This window comes from Gopherus evgoodei, chromosome 3 (assembly GCF_007399415.2).
Source record: "Gopherus evgoodei ecotype Sinaloan lineage chromosome 3, rGopEvg1_v1.p, whole genome shotgun sequence".
NCBI classification, from domain to species: Eukaryota; Metazoa; Chordata; order Testudines; family Testudinidae; genus Gopherus; species Gopherus evgoodei.
The window spans coordinates 56417127-56435155 of NC_044324.1; the positions used below are offsets into that span (position 1 = coordinate 56417127).

General features: G+C 38.7%; 1 protein-coding gene across 4 annotated transcripts in view; it reads right to left on the reverse strand.

The window, feature by feature from the left end:
- The window catches only part of COL21A1 (collagen type XXI alpha 1 chain), a 214967-nt gene that overhangs the window by 4345 nt on the left and 192593 nt on the right, over window positions 1-18029 (reverse strand). For all 4 annotated transcript variants that reach the window (XM_030555641.1, XM_030555640.1, XM_030555639.1 and 1 more), the window contains 6 exons: window positions 11716-11751; window positions 11010-11054; window positions 9090-9122; window positions 3879-4025; window positions 3735-3789; window positions 3146-3346 (listed from right to left, as the gene is read on the reverse strand). In XM_030555641.1, coding sequence (XP_030411501.1) covers window positions 3146-3346; window positions 3735-3789; window positions 3879-4025; window positions 9090-9122; window positions 11010-11054; window positions 11716-11751 — 517 coding nt within the window. The remainder of the gene's footprint in view (window positions 1-3145; window positions 3347-3734; window positions 3790-3878; window positions 4026-9089; window positions 9123-11009; window positions 11055-11715; window positions 11752-18029) is intronic.

Here is an 18029-nt window from a genome sequence, read left to right on the forward strand (position 1 = left end):
TGCTGGAGGATTCTCTGTAGCTTGAGGTCTTCAAACCACAATTCGAGGACTTCAATAACTCAGACATAGGTTAGGGGTTTGTTACAGGAGTGGATGGGTGAGATTCTGTGGCCTGCATTGTGCAGGAGGTTAGACTAGATGATCATAGTGGTCCCTTCTGACCTTAAAAGTCTATGAGTCTAAGAAAATACTAGATAGTGAAGAAGTTTAGAAAACCAAATTCAGCTCTGCAGTAAAAAGGGATACAAGTCTAAATGAAATGCACATGTATTGAATGTATTTAGTTAGAGAAATTATTATTTCAAATGCAACAAAAGATAATTAGACACTGAGAAAAACAATACACCAGAGGAAAAAAATAGACATAGAAGTTGATTTTATTGGAAAGTCACACTGTCTCCTTATATCGTCAAATGTTAGTATGGTACTTTTTATAAAAGTGAAACACCTTAGTCTCAAATGATAATCATGTTCTTGAGAAATCCTCCACTAACTGTGTGCAACAGAGTATTTCAGAGTATCAGGGTGAAGTCTAAGGGATACAAGGTAACTAAATCACTTCCGTACATATTGCTGGAATACAGTACAAACTGCAGCTTCCCTGGAATCTTTTGCTGTCCAAAATTTGAGCTCAGAGGTTTATAAATGTTCTTTACAAGATTAAAAATACATTTTCTAGAGGTTTCTCCTTTTCCAAGATCATTCATTTTTTCCACATATTGAAACATTGTATCTCAGCTCTCACGCATTTGGCTGTTAATGGCAATTTGCCCAGACTTTCCAAGTTAAAGAATCCCTAAGCCCAGCCACTCCAAATAAGTAGAATAGTGGAGGAAAATATCAATCTACTAAAGAGATTTTAAAAAGTTCCCCTAAGAAATTGTGTGTATGGAAACTAAGTAAGAAGCAAGGATGGAGAATGACTCGGCATTTTTAAGAGGCCAAGAGACTACAAGCCTTTTAATAAGAGAGGAAAGACCAAAGATCACAAAGAAGGATCCAGATTGTGAAAAAACAAAACAAAAAAACTCCTTGATAGTGGTTCAAATTCCTTTCCCTCCCCCCCATGGAGGATTCATAAAGGTTAGGCCTAATTTAGTTAAGTATCTGAGATTTGACAAGATCACAAGCCTAGCTGATACGATTACTGAATAGTGATTTTTATTGCAGAATTTACTGAAACTGTTTTGATTACTGAAGTGAGAAATGGCAAGAAGAGCACGAATCAAACCTAAGTGTCCCAATTAAAAGTACAGAGCATAATCACCAGACAAGATGTAAAGGACAGCTCAACCTTTCCAAGAATATAGGTGAGTTAGGCAACTATTTTCTTGAGACCATTCAAAAGTAACCCCACAATAGTAGAACTTTGACCTGACATACCCCCAGTGCTACCACCTTGAGTGCAGTAAGGTGACATAAGGTATAAATCAATTCAGAATGTAGCCCACTGGAGTACACTTCTGATCCACCTGTATTAGAAGATCTCTAGTGAGGAACCAATTTGTATTGTTCCTTGGAGTGATCAATTAAAGCTGGTTTCATTGAATGTAAAATCTTTAAGAGTAGTCATTACTCTCATAGAGGAAGAACACTAGAATGACAGATATTCTCAGATATCCCAGAACCAAAAGGGCTTCATTTTTATATTTGGAGGTAATTTAGAAGGAAATGGCTATATCTGCTTGGGAATTTTCTGTCAAAATGTTATTTCCAATGGTAAACATGATTCTTGTCACACTGAAATTTGCCACAGGATATTTTAATATTGCAGATTTTTTTTTCTGTTAGGAAAATTGAAAGAAAATATTTACTTTCACTTTGGGTCTTCACAAATCAACAGAGTTTGATTTGCTGAATAGAATCAAAACATTTTGGGCCAGGTCATTATTAATACGTGGCTGCCTGACCTCCACACTGCTTCATGCTCCTGGTTCTCAATTCTCTGTCGAGTGAGCTGAAATGAAATGTTTTCACACTTCCAAATCAAATTTTTCTGAACTTTTTATTCTGTGAAAAATTTCAATATTTTGACTTTTCATCTTGAGTCACGACAAAAAGTAAATAACATAGCACAATTTCTCACAGGACACAACTTCTAATTTTTGACCAGCTCTAGCCAGAGGTGGATTACGCTTTTGGGGGACCGTGGGCCAGAGTAAGTGGGGGCCCCTCCCCACCCCTTCCACCTGCAGTCTCCCCCGTCCTCTACTCTGGTGCTCCCGGCAGGGAGTGGAGTGTGGGGGCTTCCCCCGCTCCACGGCAGGAGTGCCATGTGGGTGCGAGGAGTGCGGTAAGCCTCTGCACCCCGACCCCACTCCCTGGCAGGTGTGCCAGGCAGAGCGGGTCAGAGCGCCCATTTTTCCAGGGCCCCTCAATTGGACAGGGCCCCTGGGCCCTGGCCCCATTGGCCCAGTAGCTAATCCACCACTGGTTCTAGCAATGGCCCATTGTGCAGGTGAGCACTTTCCTTGCTGACAGGTCTATCTCTGAGGTCAGCCAAAGAAAAACATCTTTAAACGATTGCAAAGTGCTCACCATGCAAGCACCAGGCACAATTGCAGCTGTCAAATCTAGAAAGGCCCATACGAGTGCATCTGAGTGCAAGGTCCATGCAAGGCTAGGTCATAGTTCCACACATCCCCTTAAGGTGTGGTGCAGCAGATGAACTCCACTATATGCCAGAGAATTCTGTGAGGCACTCTCCGTCACAGAAGTGCTGTTCTATACCACCCCTGATGTAAGACTGTGCCTATAAGGCATGGCTGAGCCCTTAAAGAGACAAACTATGGGGGACTGTAGGCACAGGTCAAATCCCATATAGTGCTAGGTTGGGAGAAAGCCACAATTTTTTACTTCACCAAAAAATTTGGACCCAAACACTGGTTCTGAAACCACCCATCAAAACCTGCTGACCCAGATCCAGATTTCAATTCTGTAGCCTCTCTCTAAAGTGGTCGGAAACAAAAAATTAAACCAAGCATCTCTCAACTTTTGGAAATGAATTCTGTATCCAGAACCAGACTACATGGTGTGGACCCCTCTCGACCCTCTACTGCTACCCACTCAAGTACCATTCAGAACTGAACATGTAATAAAGTAAAAGCCATATGTTATTTGCTTCATGAGATACCCATGCAGTTACCTTTTGCCCCACGGGCACCAGGACTCCCAGGAGCTCCTGGAAGTCCTGGAACACCATCATTTCCTGGTAAGCCAGAAAAACCTCTGGGACCTTCTGGGCCTATTGGACCCGGTGGACCAGGAAGTCCTGGAGAAGCACTTTGGGATTGACAATGGTTGCAGTTTTGTAGCCTTCCACTCCGAAGGATAACAGGCAACTGGGCTAGGAGAATTCAAATGAAAATGCTTTAGACTATTCTGAGAATGACATTGAGACAACATTACTATGCAAGATAAAAATAACCAAATGCCAAACTATATTAATAAGAATTTAAGATAAATCATTTGTTATATAAATCACCAAAAGCAAAATATCTGGCTTTTTGTGGAGGAGGAGATGGTGGTGGTGTAGGTATTAAGACCTACAGACTGGTAAGATTTGGAGACAGTATCACTATGGTGTGTAATTATATCGTATGAAGCTGTAGACAGTCCATTGTGTTAGTAGTTTTGATTTTTCTTAGAACAGGACATCTTTATAATTATCATAAAAGTAGCCGGAGCATTTTAAAGAAAGAAAGAAAGAATACATTGCAATCTTTGGGACTTACTTCTCAGTACATCTGCGCAAACCTGCCGAATAAATTCTTCTGAAAATTCCCTTCCCTGAATTGAATATAGACGAGTTATAAAAAATGCGTAGAAAGTTTTTTTTAAAAGTGCATGAAAACTGCAATGTCACATTCTGTACGTACAGGTTTTCCATCTGCTCCAGGTGGCCCTGGTTGCCCTCTGTCTCCCTGTTGTCCTCTCGGACCAGAAGGTCCAACTAAACCATTAACACCAGATTCTCCTTTTTGTCCATTGAGGCCTCTAATGCCAGGATCTCCTTTCTCACCTTTCTGAAATCAAAGGCAACAAAAACCGTAACTAGATTTTTCAAAAGTAATTTTCAAAATTAATCTTCATTGTGAGGGGCTGACAGCACCTTCACTGAGATGCATTCATAAAAATCAGTCTGAATTAATTAATCTGGGGGATCATATTGACAGGGTATGTTGATTAACAAGTCCACCTCTACAAAAAATTCATTGAATTCTTTGGATTTTTGTAAATAATATTTTAATTCAAGCATGCCTACTAGAAAAAGGTTAATTTGAAATAAATTACCATTACAGATAACAGTTTCACTTTTCTTTGTGAAGACCAAACTTTTAATCCTAGGCAGAACTATTTTATACAACAGTTAAATGAATAGAAAAATATTAAATGACTCTCTCCTCTTTTTGATGATACCACAGTTATATTAATACAGGACATTAAAAATCTTTTTGGAAGATTATAGGACTCATCTACACTAATGGAGACATATAGAGTATATGTAGCAACACACTGCAGTAGGCTGCATCCAAACTATGGTGTGTAGTTACACATGACAGGGAAAGGCTCCAGCACTGGAGAGACAGTGGGACACTACACTAATAAAAACAGCTTGGGCATATGGCTGGGCATGTGGAGAGCCGTGTATTTACCTGAAAGTTTTGGCGTATCTTTACTCATTTAACCCATGCCTCATGTTTACACTGCTATTTATCCCACTCTAGGGGAGCTTGCATTATGTACTGTGCATGCAACCACATGGGTAGACACAGCCTAAGGGTGAAATTCTGGTTCCACTTAAGTAAATTGCAAAACTTCCATTGACTACAATGGAGACATAATTTTATCCTACATCTTTACCATCCAGGATGGAGGACAGGAGGGGGAGAGGAAGTTGAGTTTGATTTGTGGTATTCTTTTTCCAAACCTCAGTTATTCTCAAATTAATTGATAACAACAGTAGACAATCTGCTAAGTAAGGTTAAGCCAATACTGGGAAACATTTTGAAATAAGAAACTTAATTAAAGCAGGGATTCTTCTACATTTGACTACCTACCGCATTAGTTAATTTGGACTACTTTCCAAACTTGGAGCCAACAAACCTCTATTGCAGTGGAATATGGTACACTCCCAGATTTAAAATTAGTCTAATCTTTGTTCCCTTATGAATTTTTCCATTCAGTTTTTATATGACTTGTGTATATTTTCAACAGCAGCCTTATAAATCTATTTCACTCTTTCCAAATGTGCTATATGGAAGTGCAGAAACAAAGTGACAGACTATATATTGCTAAATAAATAATACTCCTTTGGGAAAAAGAAAAAAGTTTAAGAGATTCTTAGTCAAACATTTTTTATAAAGCAGTCACAGGTTTTATATTCTATTTCATTGTACAGTAAATATATTAGATCACCCTATAACAGAATTTAGGGCTCACTCAAACCTGTTTGGCACAGCCCCATGTAGAAGCAGTGCAGTTCTTCACCACCGTAGAGAAGGATAAACCTCCCAGAGCTTCCCCGCATGCTGAAAGAGCATGGCCATTGCACCTTCGTTTACAACAGTGTAGCATGCTTCTTACTCTGTACCTGGCCAGCTCTGCTGGCCTGTGTAGAGCAGGCTGGTGGACAGAATCATGACCCTGCTGCCTTTGGGTGGTGTGCATCCCAAGGGCTCTAAAGGGGATTGTGATTATGTTTGACCTCTGTGCGTGGAGTGCAAGAAGAATGAGGGGAAACACTCCTGAAGCCCTGTTCCCTACAGACACACATGTGCCAGTCATAATCTGTCCCTTAACACTTTTAGAGCTAGTAAGCATTAGCATACAGTGAACCCAAAGAAAGACATTTAGCTCAGGTTTTTCTGCAAATGGCAAGTCAAAAGCTTTTTCATCTCACTCATACATTTATTTGATAGTTCTATCCAGAAATGTAATTGTATATCACTCTGTGTATATTTGAAATGAAATTTTGACTTAATTTTTGAAATTTTGACTCTTTACTTGTTAGTTTTATGCAGCTAACAGAGTAAAGAGACAGTGTTGATACTTTTCTTATGCAGCATCAACAAATGAATTGTTGACTAAGTTCCAATCAGCTATACAGCAGGCTTTGACAAGCATTCCACAGAATTCTACTCACTGTTCTCAATTCAAAATTTGGTTTATAGAAAACAAACAGTGCTCTTAGTTAAGACTGTTTAAATTTGTATTCCCTTTTGTATGATACAGTTATAAATCTTTATTTAACAGACACTTTAACACATCTTCATAGGATTGTTAAGGTTAGAGATTGCTAAGGTGTGGAGCACTTACAACTGCTTTTGACTACAACAGGAGCTGTGTATGCTGACAACTGAAAATTAGACCACTTTTTTAGGTATCTAACAATGCATGTAGGAGACTAATTCTAGAAACCCAATTTTGGAAATATGATACAAGAAAATATTTATAGTACTTGGGAGTAATTTATTATTATTTTAATTACTTTATAAGCTATAGAGCAGGTTTAGATACTTATAAATTACTTCTAAGTTGATTTATTTTGAAATAAGTTTTAAAAGGGCTGTGAAATCTTAAACAACAATGCAACCCTAGAGAAAATGGCATCTACTATAGAACGAAACAGCAGGCAGCAAGCCAACCTAAGAAACCAAGACAAAATACTGGAATCATCAGCACAACCGCCTGCAGAACCTGCCAAGAAATAAGATGAAACTGCTGAAAGAAGGTTTTCTGCAGCAAATTTTGGTCTTGTAATGGCCAGCCACATCCAGTGTGTGGCCTTGTTTGTTGACCCGTGCTATTGGCAGAGACAATCAAGAACAAGAGAGGAGCTTAAGAAATGCTGAAACAGACTGGTTAGAGAGATTTTATATTAAAACAATTCCTTTAAAACAAGTACTAAAATAAAAATATTTTGTAAAACCTCAAAACCCTAAAATAAGCGTATATTGTAAATTGTACAGCTCTTATAAGTACACAAAATGAAATCATATTTATTTGGAAAAATGTATTACAGAGAGTATTAGAAAAATGTCCATATCCCATGAAAGTATACCCCAGTATTATGGTGATTTAGAAAATGCAGGAGATCAGATGAGGAAAGCTGGATGGTTCAATGACAATCTTTTACTGAACTAGGCCATGATTAAGCAAGATACTTAAGCACAAGTATAATCCTAAGGATGGTTATAGTTCCATCAAAGCCTATAGTATTATTCAGTTGTTTACAGTTGTACACTTGCTTAAGTACTCAGCTCAAGTGGGGCCCTAAAGTACAAGTTCAGATACTGAAATACAATAAACCTCCTTTAAGCAAAACCCAACAAGAGATTGCCAAAAAGTGACTGAGTAAAGGAATTTCCTAATAAAGGTGAAACAGAGTTATACTGAATGGGCCCATGTACACTGATTTCATTTACCGTAGAGTAAGAACCATGAGCAACTACAATGAAGCCGATTAATTAGATTATTCTTTCTTTTTCAGTTTTTATAAACAGAACTATAGGCACCCATATAGTGCTCTGGGCAGATGTCCCACAAATTAAAAAGCACAACATGAACTTAAAAAACGACTGCTCATAAATATATCCACTTCAATCCATGTTCTCCTCTGCAGCCCAAGAGAAGAAGAAAAAAAGGATGAGTCTTACAGTATACCTGTCAAGGTTCCTTCCCCACTCTGAACTTTAGGGTAAAGATGTGGGGACCTCCATGGACACTTCTAAGCTTAATTACTAGCTTAGATCTGGTATCGCCACCACCATCTAAAATTTCAGTGTCTGGAGCACTCCCTGTCCCCCCAAAACTTTCCCCTCCCTGGATAGCCTTGAGGGACTTCACCAATTCCCTGGTGAACACAGATCCAAACCCCTTGGATCTTAAAACAAGGAGAAATTAACCATCCCCTCTCCTTTCCCCCCACCAATCCCTGGTGAGTCCAGATCCAATCCCTTTGGATCTAAAACACAAGGAAAAATCAATCAGGTATTAAGAAAAAGGCTTTTAATTAAAGAAAAGAAAGGTAAAAGAAAACTCTCTGGGAGAGATGAGCATACCAGCTACTCTCACAGACAACAGAATCAAAACACAGAGCATGTTCCCCTGGGCACAAATTTAGTTACACAAAGAAAAAATACCCAAATACCCAATTTTTGATAATTCCCTTAATTTGCATAAGACAGGCCACAAAGAAATAAACATAAACCTATTTATTCCTTTCTAAAACTTACTACTCTGATAAGAGGCTGGTTCCTTGATCTTTTCCACTCCGGCTGAAACTGAAACTCTCAACAAAGGAAAAACTTCCCTCCTTCCTTTTGAAACATCTTGTTCCCCCATTGGTTGCACTGATCAGGTGTTAGCTAAGCTAGGTGAACTTTTTAACCCTTTATTGGTAAAAGAGGCATTAACCCTTAACCATCTGTTTATGACAATACCCAGAAAGCAAAAAAATCTGAGCTCTAGCAGACCAAGAAAGGGGTCGAGTTCCAAAATTCAGAACCCTACAACAGAGAATGTCTTTGAGCTCCAGACTGACCTGACTGCGTCATACTAGTGTAAAACCAGTGGAAGTAAGTTCAAAATCATGCCCATTGGATTTGGGGATAGTTTGGGTCAGTCTCATAAGACAGGCTGTCACCGAATAAGGGTGCCTATTGTTCTGTTTTACTGAACTATAACATTTTTTAAAAATGAAGAGCTGGGGATTGAGTCTCCAGAAAAACAAATTGCTTTTTTCTTTTTTAAAAGTCCCTTGCTTACTTTTTTGTTTTTCTCTAATGAACCCCTTCTTTTGTCTTCAGATTCTGTTCTACCTGGAGTTCTGTAGAAAATCTATATTCCCTTCTCTCTTTCTAAACAATATTTCTTTGTCTTTTCAGTCACTGATTTCCCTAAACAGTGCTTTTCTATTCTGTTGTTAAATCTTTCCCTCTCATGCCTCTTCCTACTTAATCATCCTCTTTCACTTGTGTGGCAATGAGGACAAAAGCAAGCCCTTTAGCACACAGTTTACATGCTCACTATTCACACAATTGGCGAAGAGAATTAAAAAATGGTGCTTGTGATTTGAAAACACATACCTCTCCATTTGCTCCATTCAATCCATTTGCTCCCTTTAGAAATCAAATGTGGAAAGAAGTATAAATCAAACTGAGCCACCGTTATGATGCATCACTTTTACTAAAATCCAGGATCAAACAAACCAGAATATATTTGATATGCAAATTAACTAAGATTTATTTCAAAATACATCTGAATTCTTAAACTTACAAATGAGGCATAAGAGGCACAGTAAACAAACATTTAATTATCTTCTTAAAAATTAATATATCTGAACAATGAACCAGAACAGAGGTAGGCAACCTATGGCACGTGTGCCAAAGGCGGCACACAAACTGATTTTCAGTGGCACTCACACTGCCCAGGTCCTGGCCACTAGTCTGGGGGGCTCTACATTTTAATTTAATTTTAAATGAAGCTTCTTAAACATTTTAAAAACCTTATTTACTTTACATACAACAATAGTTTATTTATACATTATAGACTTATAGAAAGAGACCTTATAAAAACATTAAAATGTATTACTGGCATGCAAAACCTTCAGTTAGAGTGAATAAATGAAGACTGGCACACCACTTCTGAAAGGTTGCCGACTCCTGTACTAGAAGATCATTAGGTAAATTATTATACGCATTGTATGATATGCACTTGCATTAGTTTTCTTACAAGAAACTTATTGATAAGTATTGCCTCCATAAAAAGCTAAAGATATAACAGGTTCATTGTGTAACCAAATGGCCCAGAGACATTACACACTGACATCCAGATTCAATCTGTGTTTAAATTGGCTTTGGCTGCCAGAAATCCAGGCATAGGGCCCTTGAGTTATAAAATCAGTTTTGGAGGAGGATGTTGCAGTGGAAGAAAATGGCTAACAACCTACTGTCTGCCAAAAGGCACACACCAATGTCGCGGGCTGTGAAGCGGCATGGCAAGAGGGCACACAACCTCAGCTGTGTCCACTGGTCGGACTCCTATGGAGCCTTGCTACAAAGTGAAGCTGCATCTCAACTACCAGCTAGAAACCCTGAGAAAGGGGATAGAAGGTAGCACTGCCTGGCCTCCTTTTGGTTAAATCCTCCTGAGGTTTTGGGGGTCAGTCTGGGGTGTATAATTCCTTATCCCAGCTTCACTGAATGTGGCTCCTTGTTTTTCCAATCAGACAGGTTGTGATCAGACTGCACTGATTGTGAGAACATTCTTCACTGCTATTTTCTTCACAATCTAGCTTGAGCTTTGTACTGCTAGTAAGTACTTTGCAATTTAGACATGATACAGAACTCGTTAACTACATGCTTTTACACTTACAACTAACAGTTATTTCCTATGGTATGTTAATATAGCCAAATATAACAATCAAAATATACCGGAACAAGGTTAAAGAAAAGAGAAATTAGTTGATTTGCTGTTGAAACAGGAAACATCTGTAATTTACAAGTACAGAAAATACTAACACGCTGACTTGATTTACAGTGTGACTAATTGAATCTTTAAATGCAATACTTTATGAAAATATTGCATGATAAATACAAAAGTGAATGGAAGGCTTGTATAGTCTTGGGCTTGACTTTCAGAGCAATATCATAGAAGCTTGAATCCATGTTTCCACTACTGCATTATCTGGAGTTTATATTATTGTTTTATCAATAATATTGCAAAATAAATTGTTTTAAATAAAAACTGAAAAATTGAAGCAGTTTCTTTCTGCTATTGCAATGGTATAACTAGATTTTACTATCTCATAGCTCTTTACCTTTTCAGAACTCTTCCCTCAGCCTTTTTTTAATGACACTTTAAATAAACAATATAATCCTATTTACATGTAAATATATCTAATGTATGTCTTCCGATTCAAAGAACTACCATTGTAAATGGCATTTATCTTCTGAAGAAGCAAAATGAATGCAGTTTTCTTCAACTGTGTTTTCTTTTAATGGTACCTGTTGGCCTGGAGTCCCTGGTCTTCCTCCTTCTCCCTTTTGTCCCTTTAGAAAAGAAAAAGACTTTCTTGAACAGTACATATTTCTTTAGTCAAAGTAGTCAAAATAATGTAAAGAGATAAGCCCTAACCAAAGGCCCATCTTTATAATGGGTTCAGTCAAAAACCTGGATCCAACCATCATTTAGCTTGTTAATGGGAGGCAGATATAGAGGTGTTTCAAGATTCAGTTCCAAACCATGTAGCTTGGACACACATTTCTACTGTAGACATAATGGAGCAAGCCTATGACCTGAACATGCAGAGACAAATGCTGATCTCCCTTGTTCCTGCCTGTTTCAGTTGCTTTATCACCTCAGGACATTGAGGAAAGTTCTCATTTTTATGACATTACAGATTTAGAGACCTATGGTGGATTTTCAAAAGCACTCATCATTAGCCTAACTCTGCCCCCTATAGTTAGTGGGAGCAGCTAAGCCATTTTAGAATACTTTTGAAAATCCCATTCTTTCTCTCAAACTAATTTTCATAATATTGTGTTGGTGAGTTCATATTGTGCAGTGATTTACTCAGTTAAGACTATATCCTGCACTCCTTAGTCAAGCAAAGCTCCCGTTTTGAATTAATTGAATTAATTTTTAACATTTGACTATTAGTAAACATATGGCATGCCAAATGATATTTAATGAAAAACGAAGTTAACATACCTGGATACCTCTTTCACCTTGGTTTCCTTTTTCCCCCTGTAAAATATTTTAAGGTATTGTAAAATTTCCATTATAATCCATTTACAAACATTTAGTTTGTGTTTTAATTTATTGCAGTAACTACAAGAGAAATAGCTAATGAAGTGCATGAGGGTGATTGAAAACTAAATATTCTATCCACATGTTCATAATTCCTAATCTAGCAAAGCCCTTAAACACATGCTTAACAGGAACAGGACCATAATAAGTAGGGAATTTGCTGTGCAGATAACTATCATAAGCAACAGTAATATTTACATGACAAATTAAAATTAGGAGATTGCTGGGAATCCTGCTGAAGTCAGTGGGAGTTCAGCCACTGATTTAATAGAAGTTAAATTGGGCCTTGCTTTTACCAGAGAACCAAACTGATTGCAGATGTAAGCAGGTGCAACTCTTATAGTAAATAGATATTCACCTGCTTTCATTCACGGTGAGCAAAGCCCAAATAATTTCGGTAAAAATGACAGCTAACCCAATACAATGCATAACACATGTGCTTGATATTCTATGGTAAACAACAGAGAACTAATCAAAGTGTTTTTATATATGAATTTGAATCCTATAACTTACATACAAAACCAGATTTTATTTGCATTTAACCTGGTTCAACTTAGAGTTTCTATCTAATCTATATGGGGGAGATTTTCAAAGGCATAAAAATTCTCCCCCTATATCTATATACTATAGTGTTTTGTTTTTTTTTAATATAGTGCCTGGCACCATAAAATCTCAACACCTTTCAGTTTACCTTGATGTAAATAAAATAAGAATTAGTCCCACAATGTTAACTCAACTGCAGAAACAAGTAATACAACAGCCACGTGGCATATCTGACATCTTATATATAATAGTATGTGCTAATTATTATCATTTATGCAGCACCATAGGTATAAATAGTGCTTTACAGACATACAATGACAAGTCTCTGCCATAGGGCATTTAGAATCTAAGCCCTGATCTTGAAATTCAATGGGGCTTCACCTAAGTGTGGACGTCTGAGCTAGCAGATTTGACCAAAGAACTGAGGACTAAAATAGACACAATATGGTGAGTGATGATAACATACAAAGGGAGGAGCTGTGAGGGAAGTGGAAGGAAAGGGTCAAATTGCAATTTTTTAAGAAGGCGGGGAGTATTTCTTTTTATTCTTTTTTATGTATCTAGCTGGATCCAAGTATGTGTTTCCAGAAAAATAATTGTAACGTTTAGTCAAGTGTTTAAGAGTATTAATGAGATCTTGGCTAAACAAAATATTTTCCAGGTCAAAAACCCTAGAAGGTCTGAGCACACTTTTGTCAGATCAAACAATGCATAAGTTATTTGGTTTAGTTTTAGTTTAGTATTTATTTTAACATAAGCTATGATAAAACTGAAGCTCGTCTATTTTCCCATCACATACTCAAACTACACCTTTCTCTGACTTATTTTCTTTTCAGATGGAAAAGATACTGTTTTCGTCAATACTAAGTTATAACCTTATGGCTTGTCTACACAAATAGTTAATTGCTGACAACCTGGGGGCATAAATCTGTCTCACATTAGCCTGCTGCACACTCCCAGAATGTCTACACAGCATGGCAATGGGATTGTGATTTTTAGAATGTACTGCCATGTGGACCATGCTGAAGTGCACTAAAAAGTTCCACAGTGTGCTCTATCTACTCCTGTTTGAAACAAGAATAGATCAAAATTAGGGAATGTTTAGTGCTCGGCAGCAGGGTTCACATGGGTGGTTAGCGTGCAGCAGGCTACTGCAAGATAGATTTGCATCCCTGCTTACCAAACTCTAATTATTTGTATAGAGGAGCCCTTAGTTAAATTGCAATACATATTCTTATTTAACCAGATTCCACTCATAGATACAGTATTAAAGGAGTATGTCCATTGCAAAGTGCTCCACTTTCTGCCTCCTAGCAGTTTTTGATCCATAACAGTATTTTTCTTTTACACCATGACTAACTTAGCTTCTCTATCCGTTTCTTTGCAGAGGATCTTCTCAAAGGCTTTTTGGAAAACTAGAGAAATTTTAAGAGTTGGTTCTCTTTTAGATACTATCTTACTGAGCTGTTCAGAGAATTCTAAGAGATTAGAGTGACATTTACCTTTGCAGAAATTGTGTTAGTAGACTTCTAATTTCCCTCTTACTTATTCCCTGCTGTAATTTATGTTTATTGGCTTCAGCTGGGTCAGATTTCCAAAGTTTGAAGGATTTCTATTTGGCCTCTCAGATCTCGCCATTTAGCCACATTGGTTTACTCCTTATCTTCCTGGTGCCTTTTTGTTAAGAAATACATGTCTTCTGAGACTCTGTTATTGTTTTGTTAAGTAGCATCCATGCCACCTCTTGAGGATTTTACTTCCTTCACTTTTAACTTTAGGGTCTTTTTGACTAAACTTCTCATTGTATTGAAATCCCCCTTTCTAAAGTTCAGTGTCACTCATCACTTTTGGTACCTTAGCTGCCCCTTTGATGTTGAACCTAATTATATTGTGATCACTGTTACTCCGTGGCTCAACTCCTGTCACATCTTGAGTTAGTGCCTGTGTTAGCTAAGATTAAGTCATCTCTCTGCCTGTGTGCTCTAGGACTTGCTGTCCCCAAGAAGCAATCACTAAGTTTTTCTCTAAACTCTGTCCTATTATGTTGTTAGACTAGCCTGTGGGTATGTCTACACTTCAAGCTGCAGGCTTCATTTCCAGCTCAAGGAGACATACAGTACCCATACTAGCTCTGATTGAGCTAGCCTACTAATAATAGAGTCTATATGTGAGTGATGGGAGAAGCTAGCCCCCCTCGAGTTCATGCCTATGGTTTCAGAGAGGTATATACTTGGGGCAGTTAGTCCCTCCCACTGCTTTTGCTCTATTTTTAGTGTGCTAGCTCAATTAGAACTAGCATAAGTACATCTCTTCCAGCTGGGAATCACACCCCCACCTTGAAGTGTAGACATACTCTGTATGTGGGTATATGAAGTCTGATTTTATTAGAATTTGGTTACATTTTTCTGCCTCTTTGATCTCTCTTAACACTGTGCAAACAATTTTTTTCTTGATCAGGAAGCTGGTAATAAAGCACCAATAATGTAGTTATATTCAAACAGTTTGGAATTTGTATCCATATGGGTTCAATTTTGTGATCCCCTCCACCCAGAATTTTCCAAAGAATCCTTTACCTACACCACTACTTCTCTAGCTCTTCAGCTTACTCTGTCTTTCCTATAGAGCTTGTAACTAGGCATTACAGTATCCCCTTGTTTTTTGCCATTCCCCCATGTTTCTGTAATGTTTATTATATAAAAGCATCCATTACAAGTCATACTAGCATCCCTATTTTTGCTTCTAAATTTCTTGCATTTGTATATAGACATTTATTGGACCAAGTACAAAGAATCCCTACGTCAATTCAATGGTGTTTCTCTCTTTGTAAGGCAATAATATTGGAACACTGCAACTGATCAATTCATAAATTTCAGGGAATGTTCTTGGCTTCAATAGGCAGAACCTTAATGATTCTTGTGCAAATCAGAACACTGGAAAAGCTGGATTCAAAGGAAAATCAGGGCCCCCAGACACCTAGATACTGCAAGCAGAGGAATTTCTCTGCCACCCCCTGCACCTATCTATAGATATCAGTGGCAGCAGCTTAACTTCCTGTCTGTAGCCTGACTCTAACCAAAATAAGAGAGCCTTACAGGGAGGGTTTGTAGCTGGGAGGCAGGGACCAGGGGAGGGAGGAAAGCAGGATGTGGGGAGAAAATGGAGACCTGAACAGGAAGGCACGGTAGCTGGGTAGGAAGGAGCAGGGGATGGAGGGATGGGGAAGTGGTGTGGGGCAAACCAGGAACCCAGGGAGGGCTAGAAGTGAGTGGCACTGATGGTGGCAGCAGGTACCCTGAGACAAGTGGGAAGGGGGGAATTAGATGTGGCAGAAAGCGGTAAAGGAAGGACATGTAATGTAATGGAATGTGGTGTGTGGGGGAAGTGGTGGGGATGATGGAAGCGAGGTGTGGGGAAGTGGGGATAGGAATGGGGAAGGGAAAGCAGGGAACACAGAGACCCTGTCATGGTGGAGGGAGCGCACAGAGACTCTGCAATGGGAGAGAATGGGAATAATGGTGTAGGGGAGGGATACATGAGGAATACAGGGCACTTGGTAGGATGCAGGGCTGGGGGGAGGTTCAGGGAGTCACTAAAATAGAAGGGCAGGGGAGGTGGCACACAGGCAGCTTGTAAAAGCAGGGAATTGGAGGAATGCAAGGAAACCCTGGCATGCGCAATGTGGTCAGCCTACAGAAGTTACAAACTGTGTATTTTTATTCTCAATGAGGAGAGTGTTTTTATTTAACTCCTTAATCCGATACCCTGCTGATTTTACAGAATTTCCCACTGTGTTCTTATCCTGTCCTTGCAATTTGATTTAGTTACAGAGAAATCTTGTCACAGCCAAACTCGGGGTAATGACCACAGAAGCAGAGTTAGACTTGAAAATTGGTACAGATATGTTAGCTGTCATACAGGTTTAGCAAGTATAATAGACTACAAGCAGAGTAAATACAGAAAAATTATGATTAAAGCATTAGTACGCAGATACTGGAAAGGCATATCTTGATGTGCATTTGAATACTAGGCAAACACGTTTCAGCAGAGAAATTTCTTTTCAGTAATTTTTGTGGCAAAAAAAAAATTGTGAAAAATCAAAATTTTGTTCACAAGACACTTGCTGCCAAAAGGCATGTGCAAGCACTGAGGTTGAATGAACCCAGATGGGTGCTGATAGTCATAGTCAACTACATCCCAAGCAAAGGAGACCATATGTTAGATAAATGACACAGGATTCTATTCCTCCAGATTTGAAGACCTCTGAAGGAAGAATGTAGATCAGGGAAAGTGTGATGAATGCCCATCAATCAAGGACTATATATTTTTCTAAAATTTGCTTTAGGTTAGAGTTGTGGGGTTTTTCAAGAGAAACACACTAATATGTAGAAGGTAATAGCAATAAAATAAATGAACATCTAAATTCAATGTCTAACAAGTTTCTTTCTTTCTCTACCATGTTTTTCCATTTCTTCTTTCTCACTTAGTTCATGCACCTTTCTTTTTCTCTATTTTCTTCTAAAAATTTTCCTACTCTGTATCTCCTTTATTTTCACTGGAAGTTAGCTTTCTCCCTTTCATGCTTACTGGCCAAAGCTGAATTTTGTCTTCCTGTTTTACATTTTCTCCCTTTCCCCTTCACTCTTGCTTGACCTCCTTCTTTCTCCTCATTTGCTGTTGTTTCACCCAAGCTCTTTTTTGACTTCTCTTCATATCTTGATTCTTTTTCCCTGCTTCCCCCACTTGGTGTTCTCTCTCCCAAAGCCCATTTCCCCTTCCAGTATTGCTTTCCAATGTTGATTCCTGACATCCAGTGTCAAGCTGAAGTTTCAATCTCTGCATGTTTTATACTACCATATATATGATGTATTTTGGTTTTTAGAAGACATCTTTTAAAGTAGGTGACCAAGCACATCAAATGAATGATGCACCTAAAACCCACCGGTTTTATAAATTCATTAGTACATGATTCTGCAATGCAGCACCTATCACTAATGCCAAGACACAGATTGTAGGCTGCTCATTTTGGAACGAAGGCAATAAAACAAATAAGAAATAGTGATATAAACTCTTTTGAGAAATTATACAAGCACTGCGGAGAAAAATACAAATCACTGGTTGATTTTTCTAGTTTTGGACCATTAATGAAGAGCAAAGAATCCAAAGTTCAAAATACTGGGAGCTGTAAACCTCATTTCATCATCTTATGACGGTTATGTGCCATGGTTAGTGGGGAATCCCCTTTAATATAAAAGACGGTTACTCACCTTTGTAACTGTTGTTCTTCGAGATGTGTTGCTCATATCCATTCCAGTTAGGTGTGTGCGCGCCGCGTGCACGTTCATCGGAGAAACTTTTACCCTAGCAACCCAGACGGGTCGGCTGGGCGCCCCCTGGAGTGGCGCCGCTATGGCGCCCAATATATATCACAGCCGACCCGGCCACCCTTCAGTTCCTTCTTGCCGGCTACTCCGACAGTGGGGAAGGAGGGTGGGTTTGGAATGGATATGAGCAACACATCTCGAAGAACAACAGTTACAAAGGTGAGTAACCGTCTTTTCTTCTTCGAGTGATTCCCAAGCCTTACCTAGGCGGTGGGGTCGGAGTGAGATGTGGCGGTATTTAGAACTGCTACGCCAAAGGCCGCATCATCTCTTGATTGTCGGACTAGCGCA